Source organism: Drosophila rhopaloa, unplaced genomic scaffold (assembly GCF_018152115.1).
Source record: "Drosophila rhopaloa isolate 14029-0021.01 unplaced genomic scaffold, ASM1815211v1 contig_178, whole genome shotgun sequence".
NCBI classification, from domain to species: domain Eukaryota; kingdom Metazoa; phylum Arthropoda; class Insecta; order Diptera; family Drosophilidae; genus Drosophila; species Drosophila rhopaloa.
This window is the reverse complement of record NW_025335059.1, coordinates 10,522,188-10,544,449: the sequence shown is the minus strand read 5'-3', so window position 1 is coordinate 10,544,449 and position 22,262 is coordinate 10,522,188. Positions and strand designations below refer to the sequence as shown.

Here is a 22,262-nt window from a genome sequence, read left to right as displayed (position 1 = left end):
TGTTGCGGTAGGCGGACGTCGCAGTTGCACACACAAGTGCAACGTCGGCAGCAGAGCAGCAGCAGAGCGGCAGCAGAGCGACGGAGCGGCGACGGAGCAGCGTTGATGCCGTTGCAGCTGATGCTGCGCAGTCAGCGACGACAGCAACAACAGCAACAGCAGCAGCAGCAGCAGCAGCAAAAGAAACAGCAGAACAACTCGCAGCAGCAGCAACAGCAGCTCTCGCAGCAGGAGCAACGCCAGCAGCAGCAGCAATACTAGCAGCAGCAACAGCAGCAGTACTCGCAGCAGCAGCAGCAACACTCGCGACAGCAGCAGCAGCAGCAGCAACAATCAGCAACATCAGCGCCCTGTGTGCACCGACAATAATATGAGGAGTGGCAGTTCGGAATTACTACTCGAGCAGCAACAACAAGAGCTACGGTTACGTAAAATCCGAGAACTGGCTCCGAAAAAGAAAAATGGCAATCGGCGCTTTCGTTCGTGGCGGGAACGTGCGCGTTTCTATGGCACCTCGACACTGGCCTTCTTCTCGGTGACCGCCGGCGCCTCGCTGCTCTTCCTCGTACCGCTCTACGTCGATCCGGCCATATCGACGCTGAGCCACGACTTTATCGAGAAGCCCACGCTGTGCACGACGACGCGTCGCGAGGATCTCGTGGGCATCTTCAACTGCTCGTGGAGTTCGTGTCGCGAGGGGTGCACCTCCGATTTGTACCGCTGCGTTCATATCTATGTGACGTTTGTCGAGCAGAACATTACGATACCAGAGAACATGACCGACTACAGCAACTTCACGTCGGACTTGGAGCAGTCCGGCGAGGCGACGCTCCTCGTCAACATCAAGGGATGCGGCTATCCGCCGTCGGTCACGTGCAAGAACTTCAACGGGTACTACGGCATCGAGGGCGCCATCTTCCCGTGCTTCTACTCGCGCAAGAACAAGACGGTGGTGCTGACGTCCTACAACCACGACGACCAGGTGGCCGTGATCATCCACTTCTTCGCGGTGCCCTTTGTGATAACGGTCATCTCGTCCATCGCCCTCTGCATCATGCACTGCGACTGCCGCTGCAAGAAGGATCGCAGCCACCGCCGCAATCGGCCGCAGTGCCGAAGGCCGCGCATCGAGAATCTCAGGTGAGTTACGAATTCCCCCCTGCGAAATGGTGCTTAATTAAAGGCCGGTATAGTCCGGAAGTTCTTCCCTAACTTCACTCATTACAACTTCGATTAAAGTTAATTAGACGGAAATATGGCACATTGCTTTTACACTTGAATTAAGGTTTCTACAAGCCGACTGTTATTACCTTATTAAAGTTTCAGGCAAGACGAAAACCTTTCTCTTATTTAAAATTTTGTAATAGCTGAAACATGTGGAAATATCGCACAATAGGATTGTTTGCATTACTAAACGTTTTCCTCCAAGCAGTTATGTATTACACACAAAAAAATAGCTACACAAGCTAAATTGATCAGAACATTTATCTTATAAGATAAATACACTTTACCACTTTATTTTGCATATTATATTGACAGGCAATTCTGAAATTATTAAACCGTTTTCAAAAATTGAAACTATAATTTTGGTTGTGAAATAACAAAATCGTTTGAAATCCAATTTATTTTAGAAAAAACTGACAGTTGCTTTCATACTTAAAGTAAAAGTAAGACCCTTTTACACTACAAGAAGATGCTTTAATTCGAAGATTGTATTAATGAGTAGAATGGTATATCAATTCAAAAAACAAGCTTAAGAAAATGCGACTACTCTGCTTTTCGATTATTTTATTCAAATATTCATGAAATTAGAGCGATATTTTCATTACAAACATTCCTTTCTTTGGGCAGTAAGTTAATTTAGCAAAACCTTCTCAGCAGGAAGTTCCTTCCTGGCTGAAATGTTTGCTTTCCTGGCGGCGGCGTAATTTAAATAATTCACTAATGACAGTTTTTGTGTGTGTGCGTACTGAGTGAACGTGTCAACGGAGGGGGTGTTGTTATTTTGGAGTAATATGCGGTCTAAATTATTTATAAGACCAGGCGTCGCATGTATGTGCCACCCTGCACCGCAGCCGAGGCATTAGAGCTCGCACCAAACACGCACCACATTGCGTATGATTGATATGTTGAGCTGTTGACAGAGCCGCCGGGGTTTGAGTTTGTATCTGGCATCGACTGCTAATGGAATGCGCGGAGTAAGGGGTGCGGGGCAGTACTGACAATTACATTTGGCCATCAAGTAAATGGAAAACAAAAGGCCATTGATTCGTGCTTCAAATCCACAGCCAGCTGGTCTTTAATGCCTGTTTTTATTGAATTCCCTTAGAATTGTGGCATTATCGAATCTGTGCCATTGTTTTGCCTTCCATTTTCCCTTTTCGAGGAAATTTCCATCAATTTTCAGTAGTCATTGCACATCGATTCAATCGATAATGAATTGGTGGTCTGTGTTCCCCCTCCTGTGCCCCCTCCCCTTTTGGGCTGCCCCCGCTGGCAGTTCCTGTGTCTACTCCTGTCCGCCCATTCACTTGGTACGTGCATTATTCAAATGTCATGGCAGCCAGGGCGCTCTCATATGCCAGCCAGGCTGGGCAATTTAAGTTCGTCGAGTGCTGCCCCTCCAATCCTTTGTCTTCCTCCGACTGGCTCTGGCTCATCCGATTGCTTGGCTTGGACTGGCCCAGAGGCTCTATCAATTATCGGTAAAGTGCTAGGAGTGCCATGCCTTGCAATCGCTCTTTGGGCGCAGAGATCGTCGAATAATTGCAGTACCTGAACGACCTTCGATTAAAAAAGTGACCCCATTTCGGTTCAGGTATTACACACGGAAAAAGGTTGCGTTTTGAAATGTTTTATTATTGTAGCATACTTATTGCCGTTTAGCTACGAAGGGCTATTTATATCAGTGTTTGAAATTCTTCTAGAAAAGCAGGAAAAGTAGTACAATTTCATCTCCTATTTTTTGAAAAGCTTCACTGGATAATTAAGTACAAATAAATGAGACAAAAATTGCATTCGGTTCGGCTTGTGGAATTTACATTTAGGATTTTCAAAAGAAAATCCCATTCCACGAAGCTTAAGATTAAGATTTTATATTGTGTAAAATATTATATCGCTAAGATTATAATAAATTTTAAATGGGCCGACGCGGAAAAGCATTATTTTTAAGCTTTGTTTATTTTATATAACTGATATTTAAATTTAATTTACCCTACTTCATGATTCATGAAATTACATCTCACGAGACCAAATTAGTTTTTAAACTTTAAAATGAGTTACTGTGCTTATATGTTAAAAAAGTATATTATAAATAATTTTTAATTTTTTTAGAAAGCTAAATCTTTTAAGAAACAAATTTGGCGTTCAATTTTTGAGCTATGCATGTGCAAGGCTGAATCAATATTAAATGTGCGAATAAGTCTGCGGACAGCGGCAGGTGCATGCTCAACATATTCTCCCACAAAAACTTTAAGTTGCAAAATCCTTCAGCCGCGGCGAGGGCAGGTGGTGCAGAAATGTATCTAATGCGCATATTTTAACTTGTTTTCAACGGAAATCACTAATAAAAACAGTTGAGAAAGAGCTGTTGAAAAGTTGCGAAACAAAATGGCGTCAGCGTGCGACGGTTTTTAGCGCTATCTGGCATGCACACAAGCACACACACTCAGGCACACCCACATCCACAACCACTCCGTGTGTGTTACATAATCAGCTTACCTTTCGCTGAAGCTTTTTCTCGTCACTGAATGCGACTTTGTTTCAGTCACAGTTGCCGTTGAAGGATTTGCAGGATATCATTCACACGACACTCGACTAAAAACTCGATCGACCGATATGCAAAACAATCAGCCAGCTCTTCAGCAGAAAGTTAAGTAGAACGAAAAGGTGGGCAAGAGTTGCAACTCATTGCCAGTTGGCTAATGATAATGGGGCAGCATTATGCCCCATTTCGAGTTCCTTGCCTTGGGCACTCTCCGCATTAGCGGCACTTTTAGGCCACTCAATCATTTGGCCATAACGCAACTAAATCGCAGCCAATAAAGAAACCAACTGCCTCCGCAACTAAGTAGCCAGCAGGAGTTAAGAGCCAAGTAGGCGAGTCTGGGCCAACGTGGAGTCGATGCCGAAATACCCTAGAGCTTTAACCGGTTCAGTTTTTGGCCACAATTGTAGTGATTTTTTTATTGTTAATTAACTTTTTTTTTATTAAAGTCTTCAACTATTTACTTCTTTTTACACTAACATATCTGTGTGACTTATTAGTAACAGCTACTTAGCATTTTTTATTTCTACTGAAGTCTATAAACTATTAAACTGTATCGTTAGCTAATTTTTCAACACTTTGCTCACGCTTTAGCCACACAAGTTGTCTTATAACTTTAATTGAGAAATTTGATATTACAAATAATGTGTTCAACAATATGCCAAACAGAGTCAGTTATTTAATACTAAAGCCCAGAAACTTTTATTGAAATAAATGTATCCTTTCATATTTTTATACCCGTTACTCGTAGAGTAAGGAGCGTTTCCGACCCTATAAAGTATATATATTCTTGATCAGGGTCACTAGCCGAGTCGATATAGCCATGTCCGTCTGTCCGTCCGTATGAACGCTGAGATCTCGGAAACTATAAAAGCTAGAGGATTGGCATTTTGCATGCAGATTCTAGGAGTTCCTACGCAGCGCAAGTTTGTTTCAAAAAGGTGCCACCCCCCTTTTAACGCCCACAATCGCTTATATACGATTTTAAAAATATAAATATTTCGGAAAAGTAAAAATGCAGTTTTATTGTGTTTATCAATACCTATCGAAATGTAGAAGAAATTTTTCAAATCGGACCATTCGTTAAAAAGTTATGCGTGATCAAAGTTTCTATCTCCATCTCCCTCGCACTCCCTTTACCTGAGTAACGGGTATCTGATAGTCGGGGCACCCGACTATAGCGTTCTCTCTTGTTCTATCTATATTTTATTCTGTTAATTCAAAAAACATGTTAATTTCATATAAAATTAGGTTTTGAAAAGTAAAAGAGAAATATGGTGTTAAATTAGACAAACCGTTAATAGATCCCAAGCGGTAAACTTATAAAAATCAGCAAGTTATAAAAAGATTCATCCGGGCAAGATTAAATCAGAGAGCTTGAAAAGTGCGATTTAGCGAAACTAGCTTCATGGTTTTGGGGTTCCCCCGACGAGGGTATAGCCACCATCAGCATCTTCTTCAAGTGCAGCTCAAACAAGAGTTTAAGGGTTCAGTAGTGGGTGGTGTTGTGGGTGGGGGGTGGCTAGTTGGTGGGTGGGTGTGTGGGTGCCACGAGGGAAATGCTCCTAGTGTGGCCTACTTCTGTTTCTGCTTTTGCGGCTGCCTAGAAGCGTTTTTCTTTGTGCACGGGTGTGTGTGTGTGTGTGCCTATGCAAGAGTGTGCCACTTTGTGCTGCTTTCCTTTCTTTTATTTTATTTTTTATAGAAAAATCAATTTTGCTCCTTTTATGAACATCTCAAGCAGCTGAGAATGCAACGAAGTCACGTCTTTCATTTTCCTAAATGATTTTTTACGAATTGTGTGTGTGTTTTTTTGGCCATCTATTTGGCAAAAATTTGATAGGCTTTGGTCAGAAAAAAGTCATTTTCGGCTACCAATATGAAGAGCTTATACATCAGCTTACAATCATTGCTCCCTTTAAAGAATGCTCACCTGCTCTGACCCTAAAAGCTCACATAATCATGTGGCTCGTGTTCGATTTGGGTTGGCAGCCTGCCGCACTCTAATGACAACAACAAAAGGACCCATGATTATTGCTGAAATGCCGTTTAGTTGCAGACAGATGTTGCCCGCTTTTGCGTTTGGGTGAGTGTCACGTATCCCTTTTGCGAAGCTGGAAACAATGGTGGCACAAAAAAGCGGATCCCCTTTTATCTGCAGATGCCCAAGAACCCATCGCCATTGTTGTAGGCCCCCATTTTTTATTTATATGTGCCGAAAGAGAACTAGAGAAGTGCAAGCTATCTCAATCTCGGACCGACACATGTATCGGGACACACAAGATGCGCCAGTCACCCTGAGACGCTCTTCGTCACGATTTGATTCGCCCACAACGCCCCCTAATCGATATTAATAATGCGCAGCATATGAATGCTGTTCAATAAATTTCCATTTCTTGTTCGGTTCAATTGGAGATTGCCTGGCTATATGGGCGTGGCTGGCAAGGAGCTCAGTCGTCGTCAGTCAATTCATGTAAATCCCCAGCAAATCCCTACACCTCCTCCCAGGCTATTTTCCGCAGTTCGTTTGGGAAAAGTCCGCCAAGTTAGTGGAGAGACGTTGCAAATGCTTCATTAATAACATGAGCACACAGATAGAGAGTCGCATTCCCCGGGGAATACATATTCATGAAGGTTCCTTACGTAAATGCGAAGAAGTTTCTGTCCCAACTACGAGTCCGGAATGAAACTGCAAACGGCCAGAGGATGAATAGCGGCGCATATGCGACCTCATTGAATCTCTTTGAGTTGAGCAGGGAAACAGAGCTCCGAAGAAATGTTGAAGTCCCGGAATTTCTAAGCGCTGTGGCCCGGATAATTAAGATGTCTGGATAACTCCGTAAAGTTTTCAGGCGTCCGACATTGCACAATCTAATCCACGACCATACAAAATATATATATCTGGAGAGGGTGCAAGCTTTAATATTGCACTAGAGGCGGATATTATCTAAATTTGAATATGTTATTAAAAGGAATTTATGGCACCGCCAGCATATTCCTTTTTTTGCTTGACGGCCCCTTAAGATGAAGCATCTCATAATAAATTGCGCACACACATACTTGAACATATACTCAGAAGGATACACAAACTCTCGAACCCACAGCTGTATTCAAAATAATAGCAGCTGTTTTTTATTGCCTCAGTATTTTAACAATAATTAAAAAAGTTTTCTTACCACTGAGGGTACTTCTGATAATGAACATATCAAACAAGACACTTAAATGAATTTCATATATTTTAAGTTTTTGATATATTTAAAAAATAAAAAAAAAATTGACTATTGTATTATATATTTATTTTAAATAATAATATTCATTTTTGACCAGTGCTGTCTGAATTTTGTTAAGAGAGCGCGTGCGATTTTTAATGGTCAGACATTTGGTTTAATACGCCTGTTAGAACATCATAATAAAGAACATAAGCATGTTAAGACATACGGACTGAATAAAACATAGAAAAAAGTCAACACGAAAAAGAAATGGCCTAAATCTGTGTCAATTCCTACCATCATGTGTTTTCAAATTTTCCAGAAACGTAAAACGAAATTTCAGCTTAAATGAACTGGGTTTCAAACTCCACCTAATTTCTTCAGATTACCACGAAAACACACTGAATTAGCAACATTTAAAGTTTTAACTGCACATTAAGGAATTCCGTTTTGAGTCCTCCATTTGCCACCCCCCACAATCGCAATTAAGCTGAAAATGTAAAGCGTTAAGTGTGAGTTGAGAGTCGCACCACGGGGCGTATGAGTTATTATCTGGGGGGAGACGCAGCTCAGTTCATCTGTTAGTTTGTTTGTCTGGGCCCGTGAAACAGGGCAAACAAAGCTTTTATTCAAAGCAATTCACGTATATAAAACATTTATCTTTATGGCCGTCTTCAAGTGTAGTCGTGTCTACGTGCGTTTTTGTGTTTCAGGAGTAAGTGAGATGGCAGGAAAAGGAGACAGAGACAGAAGAAGCACATACCACGTGTGTTTATTTAGGTTTAAATTGTCAACAGTGTCACATTGTTTGGCACTAATTTGGGGGCAGGAGAAGATTAAATTTCGATGCCGGGAAACCTGGATTTTTCTTTTACAAATTTAATTACAGCTGCGTGTCCTTTTGCCTGCCATTGCAGTCACTTCAGAGTGCTGTGAAGTGTTGCTGCAACAAGGACATGCAGCAAAACAATTTTTGTTGGCAATCAAGTGCAGCAGTGAGCAGTGAGCAGCGTGCAAGGACATTCAGCCAGCATCCTGAGGATAATGCAACAAATTTCAATGAGAGACCACCTGCCGCCATGTCCCCCGGCACCACCCAAAAACCACCCAAGCCACCCAAAGCCACCCGATCCGCCGCCCCACTCGAGAGCCCAATGAAATGCCTGGGGTGTGGCCTCGGTCACGACACGTTGCACTTGTTGTTGGCCGTGTTTTTGTCGGTTATGTTGCTGATGGTGGTGCTGCCTTGCTGCCTTGCTGCCGTGCTGCCGGTGGTGCATCCGCATCCGTCAGAGGCAGGACATGCCGCCAGGAGCAGGAGCAGCAGCAGAAGCAGGAGCTGAGCCGACCGGATATTGTAGAGCCACACCCCAAGGCTGATCCACCCACATTGTCCGCCTGCCAATCTATCTAGTCAGTCAGCTAGCCAGCCAGCCAGCCAGCCAGCCAGCCAGCCACCCATCCATTCATTTACTTTGGACAGTCCATCATGCATTTTTGGGGCCAGCTGTCGCTGTTTTAATTTCGTAATTACAAATCCTTTCTCTGTTTTGGCCAACTGCCAAAAATGCATTCGCTCTGATACGGCTTGCCAATATTTTGCAATGATTTCTGACAGTTCTTGCGGCCGGCCCTGCCAATTATCAAAGCCTTAAGGATATTTGATTTAATTAAAACCCACAAAAACACAAAATGGGAGCAGCTCAAAACTAATTACAAAATTCTTCGTTTCTTCGCTTGGCAGTGACAGGCAATTATAGCAAAAAGGCATATTTCGGGCCGAAAGGACCTTGTGGTTTGCCATCTGAAGGCTTTTATAGAAATCGATTACTGCCTACTTTCTGGGACTGATAAATAAAATTTAATTTAACATCCTTTAGCTTAAAAATGTAATATAAAAGTCAATGGGAAGCCTTAAATAAAGAATAAAACAAATTTCAAGTAAAAATATATTATCTTTATGCCCAAACAATCATGTCCTTGAATTTCCTTTGAAGGAAAGAAATTTTAGAATGTGGTTTAAAAAAAAAAATTGATAAAAATTGTAAGCATAATACATACTTAAAACGAGAACTATTTTTCGAGTTATTAATAATAAACAATATTTAAGTCATAAAATTTGATTATTTACACAGTTCATTAATGAGTAATGAGTAATGAGGATATGAAAACAATTTGATGATTTACACTTTAATAAAACATCAAAAAACAAAAGATTAAATTCAATAAAAAAGACTATTATTCTTATCTCTTTAAATTAACATTTCTATTTGAAAACTTTAAATTACTCAATTAATTATGCGTATAAATATTTGTATTTTTTTTTATTGTAACTACCACTTGTAAAAACTCACTTTTTAGTGGGTGTTAAAACCTCTCATTTCCCGAATCATTAAAATTTAAGCACCGATTCAAATAATTTATACAAGACGCCTTTTTTGCTATGTTATAAAAATAATTTTCCATTAGCTTTTTTCAATTAAAAATGGTAAAGCTTTTTTGCAATTTTCTTCTGAATTCATAAAAATGTTTGCAGCTTTAAATAATCAACAAATGTTTATTATACAAACAGCTCAAATAATTTTGGTTTCCCATAAGAGTTTAAGCACAAATTTAAATAATTTATGCAGTATTATTGCTCTTGTTGCCTGAATGGTCAAAACCTGTGTGCAATTGTGAACAATGGTTGTCCTTTTTGGTGATCAGCTTGTTCTTGCTGTCTTATTTGTTGTCCTCCCAATTTGTTATCCCTACGGACAAAGTGGGGTGTGAACCGGCCTAAATGCTGCCGTTTTAATAAGCGTGTTTCACCGGATATTCTAACGTTTAACGCCTGGCTACAAATTGTCGGGATTGCTCCGTTCTGTTCCCTGTCGTCCTCCGTTTCCCTTTTTTTTGTCTTTTTTTTAACAATGTGACATGTTGCCGTTGTCCAGGCCAGATCCATATATTTTTATTACAAAACGTTCCTTACACCCTTGTCCGCTAAACTCTGGAGGCGGACTCGCTCGAGCTTACACTGAGAAAAAAATCTCGATCTAAGTATAAAAAAAATATATTTTTCTTCCAGGAGCCCGTATCAATTTGTTTCTAGATATAAGATATCTTTGGCCAAGACAAACAATAAATGAATCAAGATATTCCCGTGCTTATAGATAGAATACTTTACACTTACAATTAACTTAAAATAAAGAACATAGAGCTAATACCAAGTTATAATTTAATTTTTAAACAACATACCTAGCATTTTTATACCCTTGCAGAGGGTATTATAATTTCAGTCAAAAGTTTGCAACGCAGTGAAGGAGACATTTCCGACCCTATAAAGTATATATATTCTTGATCAGCATCACCAGGAGAGTCGATCTAGCCATGTCCGTCTGTCCGTCTGTCCGTCTGTCCGTCCGTCTGTCCGTCCGTCTGTCCGTCCGTCCGTTTCTACGCAAACTAGTCCCTCAGTTTTAAAGCTATCTGCTTGAAACTTTCCCAAAAGTTGTCTTTCTATTGCAGGTAGTATATAAGTCGGAACGAGCCGGATCGGGCCACTATATCCTATAGCTGCCATATAACTGAACGATTGGAAATGCCATAACTTTGGTGTTTTTAAAGTTATCAAGTTGGGATTTTCTATGGGTTTTATTTTTGGCCAATCAATCCGACCTACCAAATTACATAAGGATCGGCCGACTATATCCTATAGCTGCCATATAACTGAACGATTGGAAATGCCATAACTTTGGTGTTTTTAAAGTTAGGAAGTTGAGACTTTTTATGAGTATTAAGAATACACCATATGAATAATTTTGAAGAATATAATTTACAGAATATTCTGCAAGGGTATATCAACTTCGGCTCCGTCCGAAGTTAGCTTTCCTTTCTTGTTAATAGTTGTTTTAAAGCTTTCTTAAATCAATAATACATGTTTGTAAGCTTAGTCGTATTCGTCTTACTTTAATTTCTTGTTATTCTAAAGTTTGAGACCAAAATGTACGTCAAACAAAGGATTCTGAACACTTTGTCTTGAAATTGTTTTAATTTTAATTTTTTTTTATTTCTGTGTAGGTGGGTGGCCGGGGCAGTTTGCATGTAGCTCACCTAAACAAGACGAACATTTGTATATTTCACAATTTCCGTTTCTGTTCCGGAACGTTGTCGTTTGCCGTTGTTCGTGTCACATATTTTTTGCCCTCTTTTTGCTGCCTTCATTTTTTTATTCGCTATTTTTTGCTGGCCTTTTCCCGACGACAACAACACCAACAACGGAAAAATGGGACATTCGGGAGCTTTCAACGCAATTTGAAAGGAGCCCGCCCCCGCAGTTCGGCATTGTTTGTCTGTGCCGCAACTTTGTCAGAATCTCGCTCCAAGTGCAACGCGCCGGAAACTAAAAGCACCCAGCAACAGAAATAAAAAAAAAACAGATGACAAAAAAACCCTGACAAAACATGCAAATAAGTCGACATCGTTTCGTGTCCATGCTAGTTCCATCCGGCTATGGCAATCTGTAAAGAGGGGAACGGCAAGAACAACATAATAATTTCTTAAAAGTTATTGTGGCTGCCCGCTTTTTGCTTAGCCGCCTTTGTCTATGCACCACCCACCGCCCTCGACCACCCTCAACCACACAAAACCACCGAAAACCACCCAACACCCACTATCCACCCCCGATGCCAACTCACCTGCTAGCTGAGATTTATGGGCGCCTTCACAGTTGGCTTTCAATTTGCCAGCGAGTCGAGAAGCCTTGCAAAACGCATCCCGACGCTCGTCTGGCAGGATGCCTCAACTTTTTGTTTGTTTTCGTCCTGGCTGGCTTGCCTTTGTCTTTTGGTCCTTTTAATGAATTGTTGTCGCTGGCAAAGCATTTTGTAATTTATTTAATTAAACTTTTTTCGCTCTTTTCTGGACCGCTTGAAACAAAAGTTTCCGCCCGGCGCTTTTGAAGTTTCCTCGAAATGATAAATGTTTGGGAAATGACAAAGCGAACCTACGATTACAAAGGTTAAGATTCTTAAAATAAACAATAAGAGGATTTGTTTCCTTTAATTATTATTTTAATTTTTATTAGATCTTCAAATTTAATTTTGCAACCAAATTAATAGGTATCTTCATTCGTCTAATTCTTATTCAATAAACTAAAAAAAAGAATTTAAAATTGTACCCAGAGAAAAAAAATGGTTCCCTATTAAAAATAAAATAGTTTGGAAAATAGTTTAATGGAACATATCTACGTTTAAAAACGAACCCTTTTAAAATAAGCCGTTTTTGAAATAACAGTTTTATATCCTTACCGTTTCATTTTCATTTATTTAAAATTTATAACACTCTTACAGTCGCTTACCTTCAAGATACCCGCTTTATACCAACATTTATTTTCTCATATGTTTAGTTGAAAAAATCTTACCCTCATTGAATATTTATAACTCATTTAACCAGAACCCAACCTCATTTAAACTCAAACAACATGTCACATATTTTAAAAAGGTCCCATGAGCAGTAAATCTGCGCTGGAACCTAATAAAGAAGTAAGCTTAGAATATTTTCATTAGGTATAAGCATTTCACTTATTGGGCAAAAACTGCAGCTGCTTCAAAAATCTCTCGACGGCAGGACAAAGGATTAAAGAAAACAGTTGGGTCCACTGGCAAACAGGACAAAGGAAATCCCCTTTGCACGATTTTGACAAATGTCCAAAATCATTTGTCTAATTTGTGGTCCCCAAAAACGTTGAACGGGAACAGTCCCGGAGAGTAAAGGCTGAAATTGATTTGCTGCTCGAGAACTGAATGGGTGGGAGACGGCAGCAAAGGGAAATTACAAAGGCGATCTGAATCGAACTTAATATCCCGGACCGGAGGACAGGATGTGGCCACTGTGGAGCCGGGGGTCCTTCGTAATTTCACCCGTTTTATGTGGCCAATAAATGTTTTATCTTCGTATCCAAATTGCCGCCAGCTGCGTGCATGCGTGCCGATAAGCACTGGCCCGCCCTTTATCCTTCTGCCCCTTCCTGATGCCAAAATTGGTAGCCCAACCAAGGCTGCAGTGCGTCGCTCTGCCTGCCGAAAGCAAATCGATTTATTGGCCATTAAACCCTGGCTTTTGCCACTAATATTTCAGCCCAGTTGCATTTAGGTTTTGGTCCAGGCTTTATCGCCTTAAATGTGTAAAATAATTTCGCTGTCCTGCGGCTGCTGTCCTTAGGCTGTGCGTGACTTCTGCCAACTGCTTGCATTTGGATTACGACTGCAAATTGCCTATTAAACCCGAGAAGCGTCCTCCACACAATTTCACTTTTTGGTCACGTTCTGGCTTTTAATTTGAATTTTAACAGCTCGCCAGACACTCTCTGTGCCAGCCAAATGAAATCGCAATTAAATCATTCTTATTGAGCCATTGATTTAAATTTATCGCTTATTTTTAAGTATTATTACAGCCATCAAAAGAATGGCAAACGAATGGACAATTTTTAAGTTCAATTTGGTTTTGCAATGACTTGGAATGTGTTTGAATTTTTCCCAGAAGAATTTAAATGTTGTAGGAATTTAAATATAAAGTTTTACAAACTGAATTCTAATAAGTATTTTATATTTACAAACTCATATATATCATTACATATACTCCTATAATACTAATTGCGTTTGCGTTATGGAAAATATTTTAAGGGTTATGTAAGAGACTTAAAATGTGTTTTGAATTTCTCCCCGAAGAATTCGAATTTTATATTATACATAAGTGAATAAAAATACCATTTATTACGAACTGCGGTGTTCATAACAATAAAAGCTTTTAAACTTATAGTACTTGGTAAGATGCTTAATTGGCAGCATCTTAATCTATACATACTTGGCAAAACTTCATAAAACCAACACAATTTTCACACCGAGTATGATGGGTTCAAAATTCATGGCAAATCGATTAACTTAATATGAAATTAATACCGGAGTATCATCCCTGACAGGCTATAAGTTAATTTTGAAAAGCCCCTCTCGGCCATATAATAAATGCCTGGCCATGTGAACAGAACATCAATCAGATTGCATTGGACTCGGTCCATTGAGACCGAGCAGACGGACTAATTGGGGTTAATAAAACAAACAATGAGTGGGCACTGAACCAGGCTCATCAGAAGCTGATTGGATCGAAAGAAGACGAATGCAGCTCTTGATAATAATAATTCGTTGGCAAAAGGCACAAATTAATACTAGCCACAGATCAAGGGGATTGGGTAGAATTTAATTGCCATAATCAGAGATAAAACTCGAGGTAATGAATTAAACAGAGAGAGTTCTGTCATTCGGGTCCTGAGTGCTGGACGTGTCCATAACCCGTTGGGGTTAGATTGGCAATGAGGAATCCTTGCAAGTTTGGGCTAAAAGTGTCCTTTTCCTCCCTACCCCCTCCTCCCTACCCCCTCCTCCTTACTCCACCCCTCCCATGACCATAAATCTCTTGACCTTGCCGGACGGTCGGCACGTGTCGAAACCAGCATGAATTCACAATGGCCATTTGTCGTCGCCCGGCGGAGAATCACTCCTCGTTGGTCCATGGCTAAGCCGCTAAGTAGCTTCCCTCTCCACCAATCTTCCTGCCACTGCAGTATAGGTAATGTGACCCCTTTATGAATTATAAATTAATAACTTTCAAATGAAGCAACATTTTATGGTTTGGTTTTTATACCCTTGCCGAGGGTATAATAATTTCTGTTATGAGTTTGCAACGCAGTTTCATATGTTCAGTTAAATAAGTCGTACCCTCATAGAATATTTATTACTCACTTAAGCAACTTACTACTCAACTCAACAGTCACCATATATGGACATATTTTAAAATACTCTAGAAGCAGCAAATCTTAATTATCACAAAATAGGTCTTAGAATATTTTCATTAATAATAGGCTTTTTGGGCCGAAAAATAAACACATATGTATACTGCAACGATATCAGATTTGCTCTTAAAGAACGATTAAAAAATCTTCCCAAAAATAATTATTTTAAATATTTGTAAATATGTAAATGGTATACATAGCTTGCATCTATAACTTATATAAGCTTCGTCAACTCGAAAGGTACTTGCCTTTTTTTTTGAAGTATTAGTAAAGAATATTTATTGTTAATATTCAATTTTTGACTTTTGGGCCTAAATAATTAAACAAGGAAGCATCCGGTATGGAAAAGTGATGAATGTGCCGATTGGAAATGAAAACTCGAATCGAAAACAAGCGCTCCATCACTGATTAATTTTTAAGCATGAACGAAGTGTCAATATAAATGGATCAATGCGTAAGGGCAGTTTGGTTGGGCCAACAATTAAGCACTCTCATCGATCGATTGGACTCGACCTTTCGCAGCAAATTGCCCATGACAACTGAAACTTGTCAGCCGATGTTTGTGTTTGTTTAAGTGTGTTTGCGTATGTTTGCGCGTGAGATTGGCTTTCATTCGTGTGAGCGGTGTAAATTGATTTTGCCTTATCACATCAATATTTTGTTATAATTAACCAAGGGACATGGAGCTCAAGGCAAAATATAATTGAAATACCTCATTATATCAATTTTAAGCTGGAGGCAGTAATTGGGTTATATTTGTATTTTATTATTTTATGTATGTACCTTAATAATGCTTGATTTAAAAAGATACGTTGACTTAAAGGTTTATTTAAATTGTGTTGTTAAACTTATGCAAACATTAAAATGTAATTACCATTTTAGACTGCATTTGATTGCACTTGAAATTATAGGATAAATCTATGAGCTAAACAATTTATTAAATTTTCAGCTTAAATACTGCTTTATAAAATAAACTAGAAAATCTATTTAAATATAATCAGATTTATAAACTAAAGACCCCATAATTTAAACTATTGTGGTTCAACGATAGTACATTTCTACTATTCCACTAAGAATAACGAATTTTTTCAAAGAAAGCGATAAAACAGTTCTAACTCCTTTAATCCTTCGCCAAACGCAGCTCCGCGAGCTCATTAAATTAATCTGCAGCTGTCAAAGTCGGGAATTAATGGTCAAGTTAAGCCAACATTAATTTGGTCCGTGTCAGGAGAAACTTCGTTTTGTACTCCACACAGGAGTATTACGTTTCTTTGCGGACTAATTGATTTGTTACCGAACTGACTGAGTGACTGACTGACTTTGGGTTGTCAGAGGAGTGGAGACCCGATCGGATAATTGACATGTGCCTGCCTAAGCACCTCAAATGCCAGATTGCAAATGGTAAAAGTCGAGCAGTCCGTAACAGAAACTTCAACTGGTGGATGGTTCTATTTTATGGCTCGACTTTCGCTTTCACATAATCAGAAACGAAGCGAAATGTAACCGAAATGCGAGGCGAAATCAACTTGTCGTGTGGAGTTTGCGAGGTGTGAGAAAATCAATTTGTATGGCCTATTCGAGTGGGTGGTGGCCGAAAGTAAAGTTCTTTGAAAGCGGCATTGGTCACCTTTGTGGGGGCGTTGAATGGGGGCTGGCTACTTAAGCTCGTAACTCGCAGAGCTTCACACGAATCGGAATTGCCTTTTGCTCTGTTTATGGCTGTTTATTGTTGCTTTCTGTTGGGTTAATGAAACCCAAGGCTCACAGTCCCTTCGCCAGTTCACTTGAACTCGATTTCCCTGCCAGCACATGCATTAGCCATTCATTCACATTCATTCCAATGACAAACCGTGGAAAATCGAGAGTGTGGGTTTGGGCAGGAACCAGTGGCCACCACATGTGAGCGGAAATGGTCAGTCATATGCCGTGCAAGAATGTGACATGTGGAATGACTGGCTGGCGATGACCCACAACACAAAGTTTCCACTCCCCCAATTTATGCGCTCTTTACTGTAATTGGCAAGGCACCGCGAATGTGACTGCAATTTATTTTCCCATTGTTTGCCTTACATTTTCCCCATTCGGCCGTGTAAACAAATCGTTATCGTTCTAAAAAAAGGACTTTACAATTTCTCTACATTTTACAGGTTGAAGGTTGGGGCAAAGGTTGTTTAGCTTTTTCTTTCATTTTGTCGTTTTCTTCCCATTCTTGTACCTCTAACTTTACAATTTTAAGCTGAACCACTTTGTAACTTTTATTGTTGTTTATATACATCACTTTGAAGTTTAGAGTGAATTGTTAGATTGATTAGAATAAAATTGCAATCAATGAAAATATTGTTCTTTGTTTATCAAAATGATACATTTTTAATAACGTTATAAAAAATACTTAAAAATTAGAATTTGTACATCAGAATTCTTAAATACTTTCAAAGAAATGTACATTTCTTTAAAAATGTTTTTTTGTAACCCCTATGAACTTTTCCTTCTCCGCTAAATAGCTTTTCTAGCCTTTCTAATTGCCCTTTTCTTTAATGTATTCGCACTTATTAACCTTTACGCCTGCTGCACTTTTTCTTTTTATTGAAATGAACGCCCTAAGTAGCGACCTGCAGGACCTCCGATTACACCGGAACAAAAGTCCCCGTCGGTTCCTTCGGGGTCAGTCTCCGAAAAACGGCGTAAACTGAACAATAAAATGGAAATTGTTGTACAATATTTGTTTTGTGTAATAAGTATTTCTAGCTGCCGCTGGCAGTCTTTGTGTTGTCCTTATAAATTTCACATAATTTATGCAGATCGACGTTACGTGCAGCAGCCGTTGGGTGGCAAAGGGAAATGTGGCGGTGTTTTGTGGGTGGTCGGGTTGGTTTGGTTTGGGTGGCCATTGTGAGGGCAGTGGAGCATTTAACATAGAAATAACAATAACAATTTAACAAATTGTCGCCATCGCTTTTGCTTTAGCTCTCCCTCTCGCTCGCTCACTGCGACTAAACGTCTAGCCGAGCAACAAAAGAAATTTACTCGCAATATATTTTACTTGGCTTCCTGCTCTATGTATATATATTTATATGTGTATTTCTGTGAATTATTTGCCTGCCTAAAAGTTCCTCAAATTGTGTGTGCTTGTGTGTGTGTGGGTGTGAGAGGAGGGGGTGGACGGAAGTGCCAGAACATTGGCAAAGAGGAGGAGGGGCAGTGGGCGGTATGGAGTAGGGAGGCGTCCACCCACGCGACGAACGCCCCAACACTCGACCCTTGGCACAAAAGCTGGTTAGTCAGCCAGGCGACTCTGCTTCGCATGTGTTGGTTACTGTTTCCGCGAGTGTGTGCGCGTGTGTGTGTGTGCGAGTGTGTGTTTGCTGGCCATACACACAAAAAAGCGATGAACTCATAAAAAACTTATGAAACTAATTTTGTTTTGCTTGCTTTTGCTTTTTGCTTTTACTTTTGGTTTCGGTTTTTGTTGCTATTTTTATACCCATTATAAGTAGCGTTTAAAGGGGATATGGGGTTCATAAAAAAGTAGATATAGCGTTTTTTAACTGCATAGAAAATATACATTCTGGCTCTTGACTCTTTTTAGCCATCTCCATAGCTAAAAATACTTTTTATGATTTTGTGCTAAGCTTTCAGCTATACAGAATGAAAATATTTGAATTTATATCATGACATCATTTTTTTTAATTAGAGAGAAGTTTTATTGCTCGAAATAAATTTTATTTCATATCATTTAAGTGTATATTGGCGTGTCGGTCTTTACTGACTAACGTTACCAAGCTTGATGGATTTTTTTCTTAAGATCGCCCTTTTAAGTAGGCAACATATTGCTTAAAATGACAGTAAGTAACGAGTATCTTTTAGTCGTGACTCTCAACAAATTTCTTGTTTTTTTTTTCGGATTTTTACTGTTGGCTTTGTTTGGCAACCCACTCGGCAAAAGTCGCATCACCCACAAAACATTTTCAGCGATATAGCCATGCTATAATTAAATGGGTGTACTGGACTAAAATTTAAATAAATTTTAGTTTTTACTTTAAGCTTGACCCAAAAACTAAAATATGAAATATAGGGATTACATTCGAAGAGCTTCCCGAAAAAGATAAAGAATTCGCAGTGCAAAATATTCACCAAAAACGATCGGTATTTTAAAGTCGCGACACAATGCGACTGTAAACTTTATGCTTGCCAGCGGCATAGGGAGTTGCCTTCGCCGACGCCAGCGTTGTTGTCCTTTGACTATTTAACTGGCCCCGGGACATGCCAATGGGTGGGTGTTCCATAATCGCTGTGTGTGTGATTGTTGGCTCATCGCTGGCTTTTGCACGGCATTTGGGCATGGCCAAGCCAAAAGCGTGTTGCCAGTCAACTTTTTGTTTTGGCCATTCGTTGGGCTTTAGTTTTTGCTGGCAATGAAACCGAAAATATAAAACCAAAGCCCAGGCGGAAAATGAAAAATCAATATTATTGCAAATTGGCCTGCGTAGCTGGGGCGCCCGTGGCCTATCCTTTCAGTAGCTGAAGCAGAAAACACGGCATTCGGATGCCCCTCACATGTCCTTTGGACTGTTGCTATGCGATTGGGATGTGGTTTCTTTGCCGCTGGCCAACGACGTGTCAGCTGTGTGTCCATGAGCGGAATACTAAGTGACCGACTCCTGTGCAGGACTCGAACACATACTTGCAGACTGGCACAAAAGGCGCCGTCAAGCGGAAATATTGCCATACGCTGCGTATGAGCAATGCGTAATTTTAAACACATTTATGCGCAATATTCTTGATTTATTCGTATTTTCCCCTTTATTTTTGCTTGTTTTACTGTGTCAATCGCTAGCAAATTGCATAGACGAATTTAATGATGCGTGCCGAACTCGGAGTTTTGTGCACTCCGAGCTGCTTTCAATTCAGTGCCTTACAAATAGGTCTCTTGGGGCAGTTTTCTTATATTTGATTTTTATTTCCATCGGAAGAGTTTTCTTAAATTTACGTCTGACTGATAAATAAAAAAATATTTTTGTGTTGAAGTGCCCGCAATTTGTTAAATTGTTTATTTCAAAGATTAAAGATTTATTAAAGAAAGGTAATTTATTTATTTTTAATAGGTTTCAGTCAATTGCAAATACAATTTACCGCAAAATAAATTCATTTTAATTTCCGGCCCAGGCTTCATTAAACTAATATATTAAACAATTAATTAACAAAGCAATAATTTATTTCTTTTGATTTATTTTAAAATGTTAAAAGAGATAGGAGATCAATACTCAATTAATATTTTTTATTGTTAGAACATGACAAAGTAAAGTAAAAATATTATATTAATATTGAACATTTGCTTGTGAAGATAAAACACTTATAAATATTGCAATATTTTATTACAACTGTGGCATTTAATTTAAGATATCTTGGCCAATTGGTTTGGTGCTCAAATCAAAATTCGCACAAAACCTTGCCGTTTCCACAATTAGGCTGCTCAAACTTTAAGGAATACGAATCCAAAAGAATCCCTGTTAATTAATATTGAAAGTCTTATGGGTCAGCTGTCCATTATAATCCAACAAAAAGGGGCCATCCCACTGGCAGTTGTCAAAGGTCCTCCTAATCCAACCATGTAAGCTCACCCCCGAAAACCAAACCATTTCTGAAAAGGAGCTCATTGTTTTCCTTTGGGCAAATGGCAGAGTTTTGAGACGGAAAACTTTTTAATTAGTAAATACCAATTAAAATGGAAAATGTAATATTATATCTGCGGGCCTGTCCTGCTACCAATTATTCTTCAATTTGCTGATTGGATTAAGACGCGAAATTGAATTAGGCTACCGCATTAACGAGCTGGAACTGGGGCGGGAATTGTATCTGGAGGAGATGGAATCTGTTTGCTGGCAATTAAAATGCTTCATAATTTATTTTTCCAAATAATTCCATTAAAAGCGCAAAAACCAAAGTCTAATGAGATGAGTTTGGCCGGCAACAATGCCAAAAGAGCAACGTCGAAAAACGAAAACTCGGTTAGATAGAAATCAGCCGGAGAAAAACTGCTCGAAACTTTTACAGATAGGGATAGGAAGGCGGCGGGGACGTGGAGGTGATGGAAAATCTGGAAAATTCAGTGCAAAGTGAAGCGCAAAAAGCAAAAGCATGCCCCGATCTAAGGACACGGCGGCTGCTTTTAAGCACTTTTATGCTGATGCTGTGATTTTTTACAGCTGCCATTTCGAGGCAGCTCCTCCAACTTCAAAATGGCATCGAATGGAATGGGATGGGATGGGATATGATGGGACCTGATGGAATGGTCTGGTGATGGTGCGTGCGGTCGTCGCATCTTCGACAAGTTGTAGGGATATGTCGCAAGTCGATGGTGGTGGGGTCGTTAGGCAAAACGAGTTCCAGCGCGACTATGCCAAATGATGTTTGACTACGGCAGCAGCTGTGCCTCCTCCTCCAGCCATCCATCCATTTTCAGGGTGGGTGGTATATATTGAATTTTGTGGTAATTACAAGTAACTCACTTGGGCTCATTCACAAGCGAGTTGGGCTCCCCAAACTTCCCCGTCCTCGGGCTCGTGCTTTGCATACTTTTTGGCGACCAAACTGCTGACTGGGTTTGTTGACTCGCCTACTCGTAATTGGCATCGCTTCACTTGGCCCATACCACAATGTTGGCCTATACACACACTCACACAGGCACAGAATGCCCGCCCTGCATTGATAATAGAAATGGGTTTAAAGCTTGTTTGCCAAAAGTTCCGAAAATGTTTTTATATTTTTTGGGGCAAACTTGTAGAAGCCAGCGCCTTACAATAGCCTGATTTTTCATTTAAAAACCCAAACATTTTGTGACACAATAGGGGTTATACAAAAATTTGTATTAAATATGTATCATTCTGAACTCTTTTTATAAAGTTAAAGGTTCAGAAATATTTAAATATTCTTTTGTCAAAGTTATGGAATGAAATAAATATGTTTTTTATAGGAGAATATTTTTTCTATTTAGCTTTATAATCTACACGCTTCGTTTGAAACAAATTGTATTTATAAAATACAAATAACAAAAAATAAGAATTTTGTTAAATCAAGAACTTGTTCTTAATTTTATATGTAAACTATTTTCTTGCACAAATACTGGTTTATATAATGTTTAATGGTATTTTGTAAATCAAAAAGGTCCAATTACATACAAATTTCTTGTCTAAGGACTGCAATCAAGCTAAATGTTACAGTCATTGAGGTTTTCATAATCTTTTTCCAAGTTGAATGAAATCACAGCATACTTAATTGCTCTTGCTTGCCCCCTAAAAGTGTACAAAATATGCAACATGACATAGCCTACATATAATCCTTTAATGATTCGCTCTGCACAGTGGCCGAAGTGGTAAATCTGCAACGCAATGATAAAAGCAAAACATTTTTTGTTAAAATGAAATAAAATACATTTATTTTAAAATGAAAACAAATTTTCTTT

At 39.4% G+C, this 22,262-nt stretch overlaps 1 protein-coding gene across 1 annotated transcript in view; it reads left to right on the top strand.

The window, feature by feature from the left end:
• The first annotated feature begins 315 nt into the window (after positions 1-315).
• Positions 316-22,262, top strand: part of LOC108049070 (protein tipE) — a 33,849-nt gene continuing 11,902 nt past the window's right edge. Inside the window, exon 1 of the mRNA XM_017130117.2 lies at positions 316-1,140. Coding sequence (XP_016985606.1) covers positions 371-1,140 — 770 coding nt within the window. The 5' untranslated portion in view covers positions 316-370. The remainder of the gene's footprint in view (positions 1,141-22,262) is intronic.